The sequence below is a fragment of the Tachysurus vachellii genome, chromosome 1 (assembly GCF_030014155.1).
Source record: "Tachysurus vachellii isolate PV-2020 chromosome 1, HZAU_Pvac_v1, whole genome shotgun sequence".
In the NCBI taxonomy this organism is placed as follows: domain Eukaryota; kingdom Metazoa; phylum Chordata; class Actinopteri; order Siluriformes; family Bagridae; genus Tachysurus; species Tachysurus vachellii.
Genome location: NC_083460.1, coordinates 26,527,081 through 26,542,573, shown reverse-complemented (window position 1 = coordinate 26,542,573; position 15,493 = coordinate 26,527,081). Strand labels below are relative to the sequence as shown.

The following is a 15,493-nucleotide window of genomic DNA, read 5'->3' as shown; positions in this document are numbered from 1 at the left end:
AGTGGCAAGGCACCAGGGGTGGATGAGATCCGCCCTGAGTACCTCAAGTCTCTGGATGTTGTGGGGCTGTCTTGGTTGACACGCCTCTGCAACATCGCGTGGCGGCTGGGGACAGTGCCTCTGGACTGGCAGACTGGGGTGGTGGTCCCTCTATTTAAGAAGGGGGACCGGAGGGTGTGTTCCAACTACAGGGGGATCACACTCCTCAGCCTCCCCGGAAAAGTCTATGCCAGGGTACTGGAGAGGAGAATTCGGCCGATAGTCGAACCTCGGATTCAGGAGGAACAATGCGGGTTTCATCCTTGTTGTGGAACACAGAGATCTCTATACTCTTACCAGGTTGCTGGAGGGTTCATGGGAGTTTGCCCAACCAGTCCACATGTGCTTTGTGGATCTGGAGAAGGCATTCAACTGTGTCCCTCGTGGTGATCTGTGGGGGGTGCTCTGGGAGTATGGGGTCCGGGGCCCTCTGCTAAGGGCTGTCCGATCCCTATATGACCGGAGCAGGAGTTTGGTTCGCATTGCCGGCAGTAAGTCAGACTTGTTCCCGGTGCATGTTGGACTCCGGCAGGGCTGCCCTTTATCACCGGTCCTGTTCATCATTTATATGGACAGGATTTCTAGGCGCAGTCGGGGGCCGGAGGGAGTCCGGTTTGGGGACCACAGGATTTCGTCTCTGCTTTTTGCAGATGATGTTGTCCTGTTGGCTTCTTCAAATCAAGACCTTCAGCGTGCACTGGGACGGTTTGCAGCCGAGTGTGAAGCGGCGGGGATGAGAATCAGCACCTCCAAGTCCGAGGCCATGGTTCTCAGCCAGAAAAGGGTGGCTTGTCCCCTTCATGTTGGTGGAAAGCTCCTGCCTCAAGTGGAGGACTTTAAGTATCTTGAGGTCTTGTTCACGAGTGAGGGAAGGATGGAGCGGGAGATCAACAGGCGGATCGGTGTATCTTCTGCAGTGATGCGGTCGATATACCGGTCTGTTGTGGTGAAGAAAGAGCTGAGCCACAAGGTGAAGCTCTCTATTTACCAGTCGATCTACGTTCCTACCCTCACCTATGGTCATGAGCTTTGGGTCATGACCGAAAGGACAGATCCCGGATACAGGCGGCCGAAATGAGTTTCCTCCGCAGGGTGGCTGGGCGCTCCCTTAGAGATAGGGTGAGGAGCTCGGTCACTCGGGAGGAGCTCAGAGTAGAGCCGCTGCTCCTCCACATCGAGAGGAGTCAGCTGAGGTGGCTTCTGAGGTAGCTGAGCTGATAATCTGTTCCGGATGCCTCCTGGATGCCTCCCTGGGGAAGTGTTCCGGGCATGTCCAACCGGGAGGAGGCCCCGGGAAGACCTAGGACACGCTGGAGGGACTATGTCTCTCGGCTGGCCTGGGAATGCCTCTGTATTCCCCCGGAGGAGCTGGAGGAAGTGTCTGGGGAGAGGGAAGTCTGGGTGTCCCTGCTCAGACTGCTGCCCCCACGACCCAGCCCCGGATAAGCGGTAGAAGATGGATGGATGGATGGATGGATTGGATGGACAGAAAAAGGCAAAAAATTTTTATTGACAGAAAAAGTCACAGTTGTTTGGATAAACAGAAAAAGTCACAGAGGTTTGGATGGACAGAAAAAGTCACATATGTTTGGATGGACAGAAAAGGTCACTGTTGTTTGGATGGACAGAAAAAGTCACAGATGTTTGGATAGACAGAAAAAGTCACAGATGTTTGGAGTACCTGAATGGAGGTTTTATGAACAATATGTTACTGTTGAAGAGATTTGATCTGGAGCCTGGGGTACCATCTGTGTTGTTTCGCATTATGTTTCCTCAGGGTTCTCACCTCCTATTATCAGTCCAGGCTGAAACAATGTGTGACTGAGTGTGTGCATTTGTGTGTGCATGGACACTAGTGTTCCTGCGATAAATCTAGTATAATGTTGTTATTGAATTAATGAATTCATCGGTTAATTATTTTATATGTTTATTTTATGGTCAAATAGTTTGTGGACACCTGACCACAACACTTGTATGTGCTTTAAATACAAAACTGAGGTCAGTAGTCGAGTGCAAAGGTCTGGGTACTGATAGAGTTCCAGTTCATCTCATAATGCTCTGTGGTGTTGAGCTCACGGTTCTGTAGTTTCCTTCTTCATGCTTTGTGCACAAGAACATTGTCGGGTAGTTTAGGGTTTCTTGGTTCCAATAAAGGGAAATTGTGATGCTACAAACAATCAAATGTATCATAAACAATTATGTTTGGGACATATTTGAATCTCCAACAGCTTGGAGAAGAAATACATGTGCATAAGAAGGCCAAATAGTGTATGCTGTTTAATTTCTGGTAGTCTTTGGTATCTAAATCCTCAGACTAATTAGCATCAGCAACTCTAATGTATAACGAGAGTCTGGAAGGGATAATAGACAGAAAACTTCATTTCCCGTGTTGAGAAAGTATAAATGTATGTATAATTTTTTCCCCCTCCTCTTGAGCTCTTAGGCAACTAACATGGAACTGTTTTTTTGGATTTAATGCTAGGACTTTATTGTTAATTGATCCTATCTGCTAACACATAGCATCAACAACTCTAATGTATATGAGAGTCTGAAAGGGTTAATAGGCAGAAAACTTCATTTCCCATGATGCCCCAGAACTCGCGCTCGGCTTTATGGGTAGTTCCACTGTGCCCTTGCGTTCTCGGCTGCTTATTGAATGACTGGGTGCTTTGCTTGATTCAGGGTTCTGGAGCTCGTTGATTTGTGCGCTGTAAAGTCAAGCAATCTCTACAGTTAGAAGACACAATGATGGCAGCGAGGTTTTTGTTTCTCCGCGCGGCTCCTGCGCTGAAGCAGGTTCGCTTTTACGCCGAGGCCGCCGCTGGAGCTCCACAGATGTCCTTCACATTCGCCTCTCCGAATGAGGTACAGACTCTCGGCCTAACCTCAGTCTGCAACCCACACGACTCGTTCACGTGTTCACGTCACGTTATAACGTTTTATATTAGTTGTACACTGTTGTTATTAGTGAACTTGCTAGCATGCTCGCTAACCTTGTCGTTAGCACGGATTCTGACTTTAGAGGGTTTAATTTGATCGTTTTTTATTTTAGTCATTGAAGAAATTGTGTAGTTATTTTGTGCGTTATGTTGTTATACGCTGTGTAATAGTGCGTTAGCTTGTATAAAAAAATATTTATAGCCTGAATAAAGTGTGTTTTGTTATTCTCGCGCTGCTAGCTAAGCGTGCTAGCTGGCTAACTTTTAAGCTAACGTCATTAGCACAACAGCACTTCACCTTGACTTAGCATTTAGCTGAAGTAATAACACGTTCTGAGTGTTTTACTTAAGTGTATATATTACAGCTTGACGTTGTTACGGTTATTAAGTTAAAGGTTTTTTGTCCATATAAAATTGGCCACTATTTACTGTGCAAAAGCGATCATTTCATCATGTTTTGCATTTGTTTTAATTAACATTAAAGTTAAATAGAGACATTCTGTATTCATTCAGTGTGGGATGTTGTAGCCTAGTGGTTAAGGAAGGTCATGAGTTCGAATCCCAGATCCACCAAGTCTCACTGCTGGGCTCCTGAACAAGGCCCTTAACCCTCAATTGCTCAGTTGTATAAAGTGAAATAAATTGTAAGTCACTCTGGTTATAAGGGTGTCTGCTAAATGACAGAAATGTGAATGTAAACATGTCTGATTTTTCTGCAGGTCTTCTTCAATGAAGCCAGTGTGAAACAGGTGGACGTCCCAACGATGACCGGTGCCTTCGGTATCCTCCCAGCTCACGTCCCCACACTGCAGGTGCTGAGGCCTGGGGTGGTCACTATCTTTGGTGATGATGGCTCCGCTTCTAAATATTTTGGTAAGGCAAAATGCAGCAGTGTTGAATCGACTCCATGAAACGGGTTGAGTTCATTTTGTCTATTAAATAATGTGAGAACATGACCAAAGTCTAAAAAGCCCTAGCGCTCTTCCATAAAGCCAGAAAGACTATTTTACAAACAAGAGCATAAACAGTCTCTCTAGATTTTGTCACCAAAAAGCTTATTATTGTTAATGTTTAAAGTGTTGTGCTCTGTTTTAATGTGGTGCTGAGATCTAAATGAGCATTGAGATTTTAACAGCCACAATACTGATAGCCCAAGTGTACAAAATACTTAGGGATTGATGCCTTATTAATGGTTAATGTTTTTAATTGTAATGTTTTTATTACTATTGTTAATGTTACCAAATTAGGAGCCCTGCTACCCATTTGCATAATCAGGATATTAATTAATGTGTAGATGCCAGATTGATGAGCAAGTGTGGTGATCAGAAGACCTAAAAAAAAAAACTACTTTATATTGATTTTTACTGAACAGATGTTTACATTTGGTATGCAGCAATATTAAAATGTAATGCGCTTTTCTCTGGTACAATGCTTGTTCCAATTACTTTATCCTGTTCATAATTTAGATTTTCAGAATTAGATACATTTGGAAACACCGACAAATGCAAGCTAAAGTAAGTTTTTGTGTGAAGCTGCCATATAAATCTCCAGCTGAGTCACCTCATGGTTAATCAGAGAGAAAATGCAGAGAGGAAATAAAGATGCTAGTCAAACATAAATAACATATTTTACATGTGATGTGAGAAGAAAACACAACATATTAGACAAAGCGCTAGCCAAGGACTTGCTCACTTGTATGTTTAAGGGTATATATATATATATATATATATATATATATATATAATATATATACATACATACATACATACATACATACACACACACACACACACACACACACACACACACACACACATACATACACCCTGGACGGAGTGCCAACCCATCGCATGGCATACACACACTCTCATTCACTCGCGCAATCACACACTAGGGACAATTTTCCAGAGATGCCAATCAACCTACCATGCATGTCTTTGGACCGTGGGAGGAAACCGGAGTACCCGGAGGAAACCCCCGAGGCACGGGGAGAAGATGCAAACTCCACACACACAAGGTGGAGGCGGGAATCGAACCCCGACCCTGGAGGTGTGAGGCGAACGTGCTTAGTTTTTTTCTTGAGCTCTTAGGCAACTAACATGGAAGTGAGCAGCATATTTAAGCTCAATTTGTTCACCCCTAATTTATTCACAGATAAATCTGTTACTTTTGACAATGAAGGAAGTTGTTTAAATTAAGATTTGATTTGATTGAAGTCGGTTTTTGGGTTTGAAGAATTTAATGCTAGGATTTTATTGTTAATTGGTCCTATCTTCTAACACATTAACAGTTATGTTTTTCCTCTTATTAAAAAGAGAGTTTAAGTTCTCATTTAAAGAGTTAACACACTTAACATTCAATAAGCATTAAATCTACTTAATGAAATCTCTTCCAGGCTGTAGAACAGAGGTAGGTTGCTGTATGTTTTAAGCCCCTGATGCTCCCAGTTATGTCATAGGTGACCCTGCAATGATGTTTGCTTGTGTTTTTGTGTTTCAGTGAGCAGTGGTTCAGTCACCGTCAATGCCGACTCTTCAGTGCAGCTGCTTGCTGAGGAGGCTGTTCCTCTGGACAGACTGGACCTTTCTGTAAGAAACACATCACATTGTTTTCTTTAAAGGTGTTGAAATGCTTGAATAGTGGCTTGACAGAATTTTCCAGGAAACAGAAAAAAACCTTGCACTTTTACACTCAAGGGTTTCTATGAAAGTTCAAATTAGATGCTAATTAAATCCAGCCAGGATCAAAGACAACTTTTTTCTATAAGCCCCTGACACATTGAGCAAGGGAGCAATACGCTGTCCCAAACTCCACACTCATCGGTTGTTTATAAAACACATGTTGACTTCAAATTCTGCATATCCTTTATATTAAATTTACAATGAGAGCTTTGTTGTGATTTCCATCAGTTTTTTTGTATCATACTGCTGTGATGAATCACAGGACACAATAACTTGGGGCAAATGATGCTTATTTTCTGCTAGTTTTATTCCATAATCATGTGATATGACATTTCATAGCAAGACTAAAACTAGTAAAAGTCAAAAATGTAGGTAATAAAATATGCTTTAGTAAAATCTCTTTATGTACATGGTGTGACAGAGCTGCACTCCTTTTTTTAAAAACATTATCATAATACACTTTCTCTGTGTAACAAGATTTGTTCTTTTCCCTTTTAATAAACATGCTTACCTTTCACACACAGATACCCTGTATAAACAAATTATGTGCACTCCTGATCATCACACCCATATCGAAGTGCTGCTGTTGCAACAAAGCTGAAAGCACACCATTGTCTAGAATATCTGTGTACTGCAAGATTAAGATTTCCCTTCTAAAAGGCCATAAGATTCTCCAGCATAGCAATGCCCCTGTGTACAAAGAGAGGTCCATGAAGCCCTCACCTTAACCACCACTGAACAACACTTGGTCTGCATTTTAGGATGGACTAAAATGCAGACTGTTCACCAGTCATCCTCATTTGACATCAATTTCTAACCTCACTAATGCTCTTGTGGCTGAATTAAAACAAATCCTCATAGTTGCATTCCAAAATCTAGACGAAAGCCTTCCTTAGAGAGTTGAGTTCATTATAACAGCAAAGGGATGAAGTCTGTGTTACTACCTGTGGTGTTGGAATGAGCACATTGTGGTATGATGGTCCGATGTCCACATACTTTTGGCCATATAGTTAAGCTTAAATGCAATTAATGACTAGAGGGCAGAATTTAATCAGGCTTAGCATATTCAGTACTAATTTACTAAAGTGCATCTTGAATGACATTGGTACTTTATAGAGTTTAATGGTCTGTACTAGCTTACTAGTCATCTCCATTTTCAGGTGTGCTTTACCTCGCTGTGCTTATGTCCATCTACATCAGCTTAATGGCCATTTCAAAAAGTTAGACCTCCTGTTTGAGGCACACGGAATAAACTGAACCTATGCCCAGGGTTATACTTGATTTTAATGATTCTAATGCAGAATAGCTGCTGCATGCATGGTGTTATTCTGTAAATTGACTGTTTGCATTGAAAAGATGAACATGACTCACGCACAAGGTGAACATGAGGATAAATGTGTGAAGCAACATGCAAAACTATGCACGTCACACACATTCCGCTTTTGGATGATGTATCTATTCTCTCGAAATTATGACCACATTTGTTGTTTTGCAGTTTGATGCCCCAATCTACCATCTCTACACCGGTGTTTGGTACATTCTTAAGATACAAAGTCATCAGTGCCTCCTTAATTCCCTTAGCTTTTGCTATGATCTGCCCCCTACTGTACAGAGGTTGTAAAGGGTGAAAGTCACCCCAGCTCCCTCCTTGTTGTTAGTTAAATGAACCTTGTAGAACCAGTACAAAAGTAAATGGGGACATCACTATTGGTTTGGCTTATTGTCTACATTCAGAAATTGTCATTGATTGCTAAACTGTAGCTGTAAATGTTCTATAAATGATGGGCCATTTTACCTTTCCTGTATGGATTTAAAATCTTTTTCTCCTTCATTAATTTGTCTCTTTATGTGCATTATTCTTATTGGACCTATTTAATGTAACCTTTTTTCTGCCATTCTCATTTAGTCTGCAAAATCGGGTGACTTTTTATTCTTCCGAGTGATAGCAATGCTCGGGGGTCTGTGTGTTTAATAAGAAAGGAAAGGTCAGTCCCTGTTAAAGTGCAGAGGATGTGTCAAATCCCCACTGAGAGACCTTTAACTCCCAGCAATATTTGGCCTTTGCAGCTGTGTAATCGCCACCATAACAAATGTCCTTCGCAGGAAAGAGGCCATGTTAATTTGCTTGACTATTGAAGAGACGTCGCTCCCCACACAAATGCTACTGTGGCCTAATGATTTGTGTTTAAAGTCCTACTAAAAGAGACTCACTAATCCTTTTTTTTTTTTTGGATGGTTGAACTATTATATGGTACAATGTAAAGTTATATCACTGTCAACTTTTAAACTCAGGCTTGATCATCAGTTGAATACTAATCGATCAGTTTGTTAATGGCTTGTTTTTAAATTATAAATTTATTTATACCTTATTTCATATTCTGATTCAGCTTCGGAAAATACTCATCATACCCGTCAGGTCAACAAATTTGTCAGCATAAATTTGAACTTCTATAAATTTACTCAAGTATTTCCAGCATTGTTAAATCCATAGTATCAGTTTTGATCTCAAATTTTATATCACATGTGCTCATTGTAATGTGTTAGCATTTCAAGAGCTAATTCACAAAGACTGTTTTTTTTAAATAATTTCCTTTAAGAAAGAAGAAAAGAGGCTGTTGAAGGAATGACAGTTTAAAGCTGCTGTAAGCGAAAACAGGGGATAACATGATTGAAGGCATTAGAGGTTTTATTATTGTTGGGAGAGGGAAAAAGAACCAGGACCATTTATAGTTCTTTTTGTTTAATGGTGTTAATGTTGACCATCCATTAAAGTTTTTACTTCTTTGTCTCCACTAAAGTTTTTAAAGTGTTGATGTCTGTCTGTCTCTCCTGCAGGCTGCTAAAGCTAATCTGGAGAAGGCCCAGTCCGAGTTGGGTAGCGCTTCAGATGAGGTCTCCAGGGCAGAAGCCCAAATCAGCATAGAAGCCAACGAAGCCATCGTCAAAGCTCTGGAATAAATTTGTCATCTTTATGGTATGTTTATACCATGTTGATGAGTTCTTTATCCTTATTTTAATCCTATTATGAAGACACTATTCAGATTTATTGTAAAGTAGAATTCCTTACATTATTGATGTTTGTCTCCAGGTCAGACGTCCTTTTTCAGTTCCCAAACCCAGGTGAAATCAGTAACTGCAAGTCAAGCCGATTGCTTTGTACAGTAAATATACCAATAAATGTATTTGAAAATAATTCATTGTTTTTTGTGTTTCATTAATATTTGAAATGCTTTCTGTTGTGTTCTCATTTTTTGCAGCCATCAGCTCTTTAACTGTAAAATAAATTCCACCCACCTAAGTACAGATTTATTTTATGAACATTAAATTCATAACGTTTTTAAGTTAGTGGTTGCAGATTAAGCTTGTTCAATTCAAGCGACCAGGCAAACTGCATTTATCATAAATATAGCAGCTTTTATGATTGAGGCTTAATATTAGGACTGGAAGAAATAAATAAACATCATAGGCCTTAAATCCACAACAGTGCTTTTCCTGACACTGTGGTCATCATGCAGTACCTTTAATTGCCGAATGGGGGCAGTACTATTCTACAGAAATTAACTTTTGTGAGTGTTTTATTAAGGTGTTTTCTCTACAGCTGTCATTTGTATTATCTATTTGTGTTATTTGTGTTGTGTTGTCAAAAGTATATAAATATTGAACGTGCATTGGTTTTACATTTTAGGGAACAGTCATTCTTACAATTGAATTTTTAAATTGAATCTCTAAATCCAAAATAATAATTTTCTGGTTTATAATAATTTTCCCAGCTTGACTTTTGAGCTAGACTGTAGAATCACCTGAATATTTTGTGTGGAAAAAATTTTTTTTATTAGTGGTTTGGCCAATGCAATTGTGCTTACTGGTTAAAATTTCTACCAGTGATGGAAATTCTGCCAGCTGTGAGTTATTTTTAACCAATTTTTAAATGTGGAATGTTAGAATAAATTCCTTCTTATGTTACATGTAAAGTAGCATTAAAAAACAAAACAAAACAAAAAAAACACCCATCCGTTTTCTGTAAAGAGTCTGTTCACACCCTCCAAACACACTCGCATACCCACTGACACTACAGAAAATGTAAAGATGTCACTCAGCCTGCAGCACATGCCTTGGCTGGGGAGGAAACCAGAGGAAATCCCCGAAGCGCAGGCAGAACAAGCAACACCACACATACAGGGCGGAGGTGGGAATCAAACCCCCAACTCTGGAAGAGCAAGGCCAAGGCTTGTGTTAACCACAAAGCTGTAAAAAAAAAAAAAAGTTTTAAAAATTCTACATTATACCTGCAGGACAGTTGTGTGTGTTTCATTTCATCTGTTAGCAATGCCAGAGTTTCTGTCCAGTGAAGTGGGAATTCTTATTAATTAGCGTCTGGGGTTTTCTTAAATGCAGGTTGTCTTCACAGAGCTGCAATCATGTGCTGACTTGAGTTTCTGAAGACAATCACAAGTTCTTTTATGAGCGTTAGATGTCTGTCTCGGCTGCATGCTCTCACTTGCTCTTGTTCCTCACTGAATCAGGAGGGATTACAACAGGTCATGATGTTATGATGAGATTCTAATAAACTATAACAAACGCTAAATACTTCCATAAATGTCCAGCTGTAATAAACTCTTTTAAGGCTATCAACTTTATAATTAAGGTTAAAGTGCAAACATTGCAGCTTAAATAGTCGGAGCTGGGTAATGTAGGAGACGTGTGTGTGTGTGTGTGTATGGATTGTTCTGTTCAGTTTCTAACTGTTTTCTGGTTTGGTTGTTGAACCATCTACATATTTTCCTTAATTCATTTCTGTTAAACAGCACCTTGTTTCCTGTGGTGCCAATTTTATTGAATTCTGAAGCTGTTCAAGAATTAAAAATGACATGTATGATACATTCATTCATTCATCTTCTACCGCTTATCCGAACTACCTCGGGTCACGTGGAGCCTGTGCCTATCTCAGGCATCATCGGGCATCAAGGCAGGATACACCCTGGACGGAGTGCCAACCCATCGCAGGGCACACACACACTCTCATTCACTCACGCAATCACACACTACGGACAATTTTCCAGAGATGCCAATCAACCTACCATGCATGTCTTTGGACTGGGGGAGGAAACCGGAGTACCCGGAGGAAACCCCGAGGCACGGGGAGAACATGCAAACTATACACACACAAGGTGGAGGCGGGAATCAAACCCCGACCCTGGAGGTGTGAGGCGAATGTGCTAACCACTAAGCCACCGTGCCCCATGTATGATACAATGAATGTTTAATATGTTCTGAGCTAGCAGTTGTAAAATTGGGTTCAAGCCCGGCACTGTTGTTGCGCCCTTGGGCCTTAACCATCAACTGCTCAGATGTATGCTTGGATTGTAGTCGTCCCTGATGAAAGTTGTTTTGAATGAAAATGTTTTCAGAATAAAGATAGGAGCTTATGTTTCCCTTCTGACTTTTCTTTACTTGAAAAGAAATGTTTTGTTTGTCCCATCACTTTTTTAAACCTAATAATATATAATAATTGTTGATTTTGAGTTTCTTTAAAAGCACTGTTTTCTATAGCATAGAACGCTATAGACCTGAATTCAATATGTCTAAATACTTGAGGTTTGGGATTTCGGTTTGTTTTTTGAGGTTTGCTCAAAAACAGCCTAGCCTGCAGCAGGTCTTTAATAGGTTCTCATAGAGGACAGTTGAGATGTTTCTGGGTAAAGTGTTGTTCTTTCTTGTCCACAGTCTGTCAGGAGGCAGGCTGTGGACTCTCGGCTAGCTGTGAGATACTGCACGCTGGCTGGGTGTGGGTGGTAGAGAAGAAGGCACACTGCTGTTTAGAGGTTGCCCTTTCATGCTAATAGTGCAGAATGTCTGCGGGGTTCAGTCTTACACTTGGTCCTGACACTGAGCTGCAATATACGTCTATATCAAGTGCACTAAACGCTTTACAAACCTAAATGCCCTGTGGCTGCCTGTTAAAACACCCAGGAAATTACATATTCTGGCCAGTCAGTTTTCTTCTCCTTCTCCTAGTACCATGCCACGTTTGCTACTGGCTGATGTTCTTGCTTTTGCTTCATATGTATTTTAGCATTTATATGATTTATGGATTTATGTCAACCACAACACCACCTCTTCTCTATGTCACTGACAGCAAGGTGCAAAAATAGAATGTTGGTCAAGTTTCAGAGAAATCTGCAAGTCTTCCTTCCACATCTAGACAGTTTTAATCAGTTTGGACTGAGTACAAGTTCCTATCTTCGTGTGTGTGTGTGTGTGTGTGTGTGTGTGTGTGTCGTTAAAGGGAACTACCCTTCTAATTATTTTATAGCTCTATCTTAGATGGCAGGCTTCCATGTCTTTGAAACCTTAGCTGGAAGGTGATCTAACCTGTCATAAACTCAAACTTTAGACAGACACAGACAGGTTATTCGTTTGTGCAAATTGAACTTAAATTAAGGGATGAATTATTATTCAGGTGAATCCCTGAGGGTATGCTGAGTTATAAAGATAATGTTCTAGTTTAAACATGGTCTGTAAATGCCACATGCTTATAGCGATGTACTGAAAATTTGTACTGCTGTATTTGGCTTTGTTTTATGATGTAAGGTGAACACTGAGCACTTTATAGTGTGTAGCTGGGTGCTCGGAGCCTGGGTGTGCTTGTACTAGGAGGATTTGCTGTTGGGCCCCTGACTCTGCCGCTGGCGGTTAACAACAAGAAGTTTGTGGCAATCCCACATTCCAGAGAGTAAAGTGTCAGATTCAGACGGAGTGAGCTGGGCAGATCAGTGACGTGGTACAGAGAGGGTAAGGCTGTGGGCATGTTGTAATGTTCTGAGCCAAAACTACACTCACTCACCCACCACTTACCACAGCGCAGATACTCTCAGCCTGAGGTCACATGACTATCAATTATGGCATGATGTCTAAAAGTTTTAGTCGAGAGAACAAAACCTTCTTTGGATTGTAAAAAAGATCCCGCTTCTTTTTGAATTCTCTTGAATAGGGAACCTTCTGTTTTAGGGTCCTACTCTACATGCAATGTAGAAGTATTCCAAGAGGGCAAACCAAATAAACCTTTGGAGTGCTAGATGGAACCTTTTTCGCAAGACTGCAGTCTAAGAAGTTGATGATTAAAATAACTGCACTTTACGAAAAAAAAAGGTTCCTCATACACTCTTTGAAACGTTCAACGTTCTCTTTACAGAAAGGGAAATCTCTTTTAAAGCATTCCCACGCTGTGACAAACGTTCCAGCTGTGAAATTTGGGCAACAGTTCTAAAATCATATAAAGTTGTTGCAATAGTGTAATACTGGAATGTTAACATTTTCGTGTTTGGTGTCTAACTGAAAACATCACACAGCACACCTTTATTATCTCAACCATTTCACAACACAGCAAAGGTTTTTTTTTTGTTAGTAATGGGACAGCCCAACCTTCTCATAAGCTGAAAACTCTGAACATTTCTCAGTAGAGAAGATGTGACTGGAAGTATGTTCAACAGGTGGCCATTACACAACAACAACAACAACAAAAAAAGCACAACACTATAAACAGCTAACTGTTTTGTTTTGTTTAAAATGCTGTGGTATTTTTTAGTAATGCAGATTTGGCATATTTTTGGGGTGGGGTTCCAAGACTTAAATGAATCCCCACCCTAAATCCCACAACACACCCAACCCACACTGTAAAAAGATATAAAAGCAAAATGAAACCTGAGGCAAATTCCCACACCTGAGAGGGTTAGAGTCATTGTTTCACAGACATGCACATTTCCCCATGTAGCAAAACAGTGTTGATGCTACCTGGTTGCAAAATGGCTTTGTTTTTATGGCTAAATGTTCCTGTCATACTTAAATGTTCCTGCTGTTCCTTGTTGAATCCTGTGCAAGCTACCCTTACAAAGATTGCTCCGATTTTCCCTCGAGTCCAGCTCTCTTTGCTGTGTACATTTTTCCTCCAGACCTAGCCAAGATCATCAGCCCTGCAGCGAGTACACTATCACATGTGGACAATTACACCATGGAAAACTTTCTCAAAAGGAAAAGTGGAGGACAATAATGCCCTGCATCTATATTAAACTAAAGCTGGCAGAGTTAATTCAAGTGGGAAGTGAATACTTTTTGGTATGAGTCACTTTCCCTGTCTCTACCGCTGTTTTAACTGAGGCTAAAGGCTATTAGTTGTTCTACTTTCCTAATCACAGATCTCTGTGCTGCAGCTCTTGGAAAATATGCCATCAGGTTAGTTTCCATCCTGCAAAGAACAGACGTGCCACATTTGCTCCTCGCTTGACACGCTTGCACTGGTTTGGACAAGACCTGCATTCCACTACAAATGAGTGACACCTTTTAGTTCAAGAAGGGCAACAGAGTTAAGCACAGCCAGGACTGTTGATCAAACTCGACTGGCTGTTTGGTGTTACATTCGTGCAAGGTAGCAGGAATGAAAAATGGCCACTGACATTTACGGGGGACCCAGTGACAGCAAACCATGATGACGTCTGGACTGATAGCTGAGCTCTTTTTATTGCAGGGAGGGGCATCCCATGAGTCAAACCATTGGTCACGCAACGACTTTCATGCAGGCCACTGTAACTGCTTGTCCTTTAGTAATTATTTTATGATTCCTGTGCTTCCTGTGGAGTAGGTCAGCATTAAATATGGACCGATTACATTATACCCCTTTATGAAAAAAACATACAAACCACTTGTAAAAGGAACACAGATGAGTCTTTACAGATCACATATATGGCTTCTGTATACTTCTGTAACTTTTGCACTTTCATTAAAATTATCTGAAGAATAGATCCCACCCAGAATTCTGGGAGCTGGTAGAACATTGCATGTTGTGTGTAATGGGTCAGTGGTTGCGTAACGTTGCGTCAGTAAAGAAGGAAGTTGGGAGGGGAATTGCAGCTATCAAGCTTCAGCAAATGTTGCAAGAACACCTAACGACAGACACTTGACTCATGTCATTGAGAGTCAAGAGTCACGATAAGAAGGGAACAAATTACAATGACTGAGTTGGTTAACAGGAGCACCGCATAGCACAGCATTATAAACATGGCTTCATCAAGTTAACATCAGATCAGGTCAACAAGACTTTTAAAAATAGATTCATCACACTAATTATCACTGATGCTCTGGATCTATTGCTGCCTGAGTCAAATGGCATGACTGGAAATGATACACAAACAAGACTAAACATAGATTAGAAATCTGTAGGGGTGAAAGGTCACTCTGTTAACAATTCAAATGACTGTAGCTGGAGTAGTTGAGAGCTCTAATGTGGCTCATGAGCTCAGCAGTGACATTTGGTAACACTTTCTAGAACTGAAACTGTTCTGACCGGTTGAAACATGAGAACATGACTGCAGAAATTCTAATGATCTGTTCATTGACCATGAGCCAGCTATTATGTGAAACATGATTTTCTAAAATGAAAGATCTGACTTGGTCTCGAAACCAACTTGAAACTTTTTCAAAATGAATGAAAGCTTGGTAGTGCAAGAAACAGCATTCTGTAAAATATCACATTCAACACAGGTAGCATGCAATGTGCGTAACAGTCAAGATGGTGGCATTTAATCAGAAACTAACATGAGAGCTGTTTATAATTAAACCAGTTTACATACAGAATAAATGTTTATTTGAGATCCTATTGACAGACTGAGACTATAATCAACGCTATTCTATTAAATTGAATCTGTTCATCTATTCAGATATTATTCACGTTAATACAAGCTTTTCTATCTTCTCTCGTGTTCATAAATCACCTTTATTGCTCTCTGCTTCAGTAAAAGGAATTTGTTGTAGTGTAGGCGTCAATATTAAAGGCTTTTTCAC

The 15,493-nt window shown here is 40.5% G+C and overlaps 1 protein-coding gene across 1 annotated transcript; it reads left to right on the top strand.

Moving 5' to 3' along the window:
- The first annotated feature begins 2,642 nt into the window (after window positions 1-2,642).
- Window positions 2,643-8,852, top strand: atp5f1d (ATP synthase F1 subunit delta). Its single transcript, XM_060880327.1, has 5 exons — window positions 2,643-2,904; window positions 3,698-3,851; window positions 5,478-5,566; window positions 8,495-8,633; window positions 8,748-8,852. Exons 1-4 carry the CDS (start codon window positions 2,785-2,787, stop codon window positions 8,615-8,617), a joined length of 486 nt encoding a protein of 161 aa, XP_060736310.1. The 5' UTR covers window positions 2,643-2,784; the 3' UTR covers window positions 8,618-8,633; window positions 8,748-8,852.
- Window positions 8,853-15,493: the final 6,641 nt, after the last annotated feature.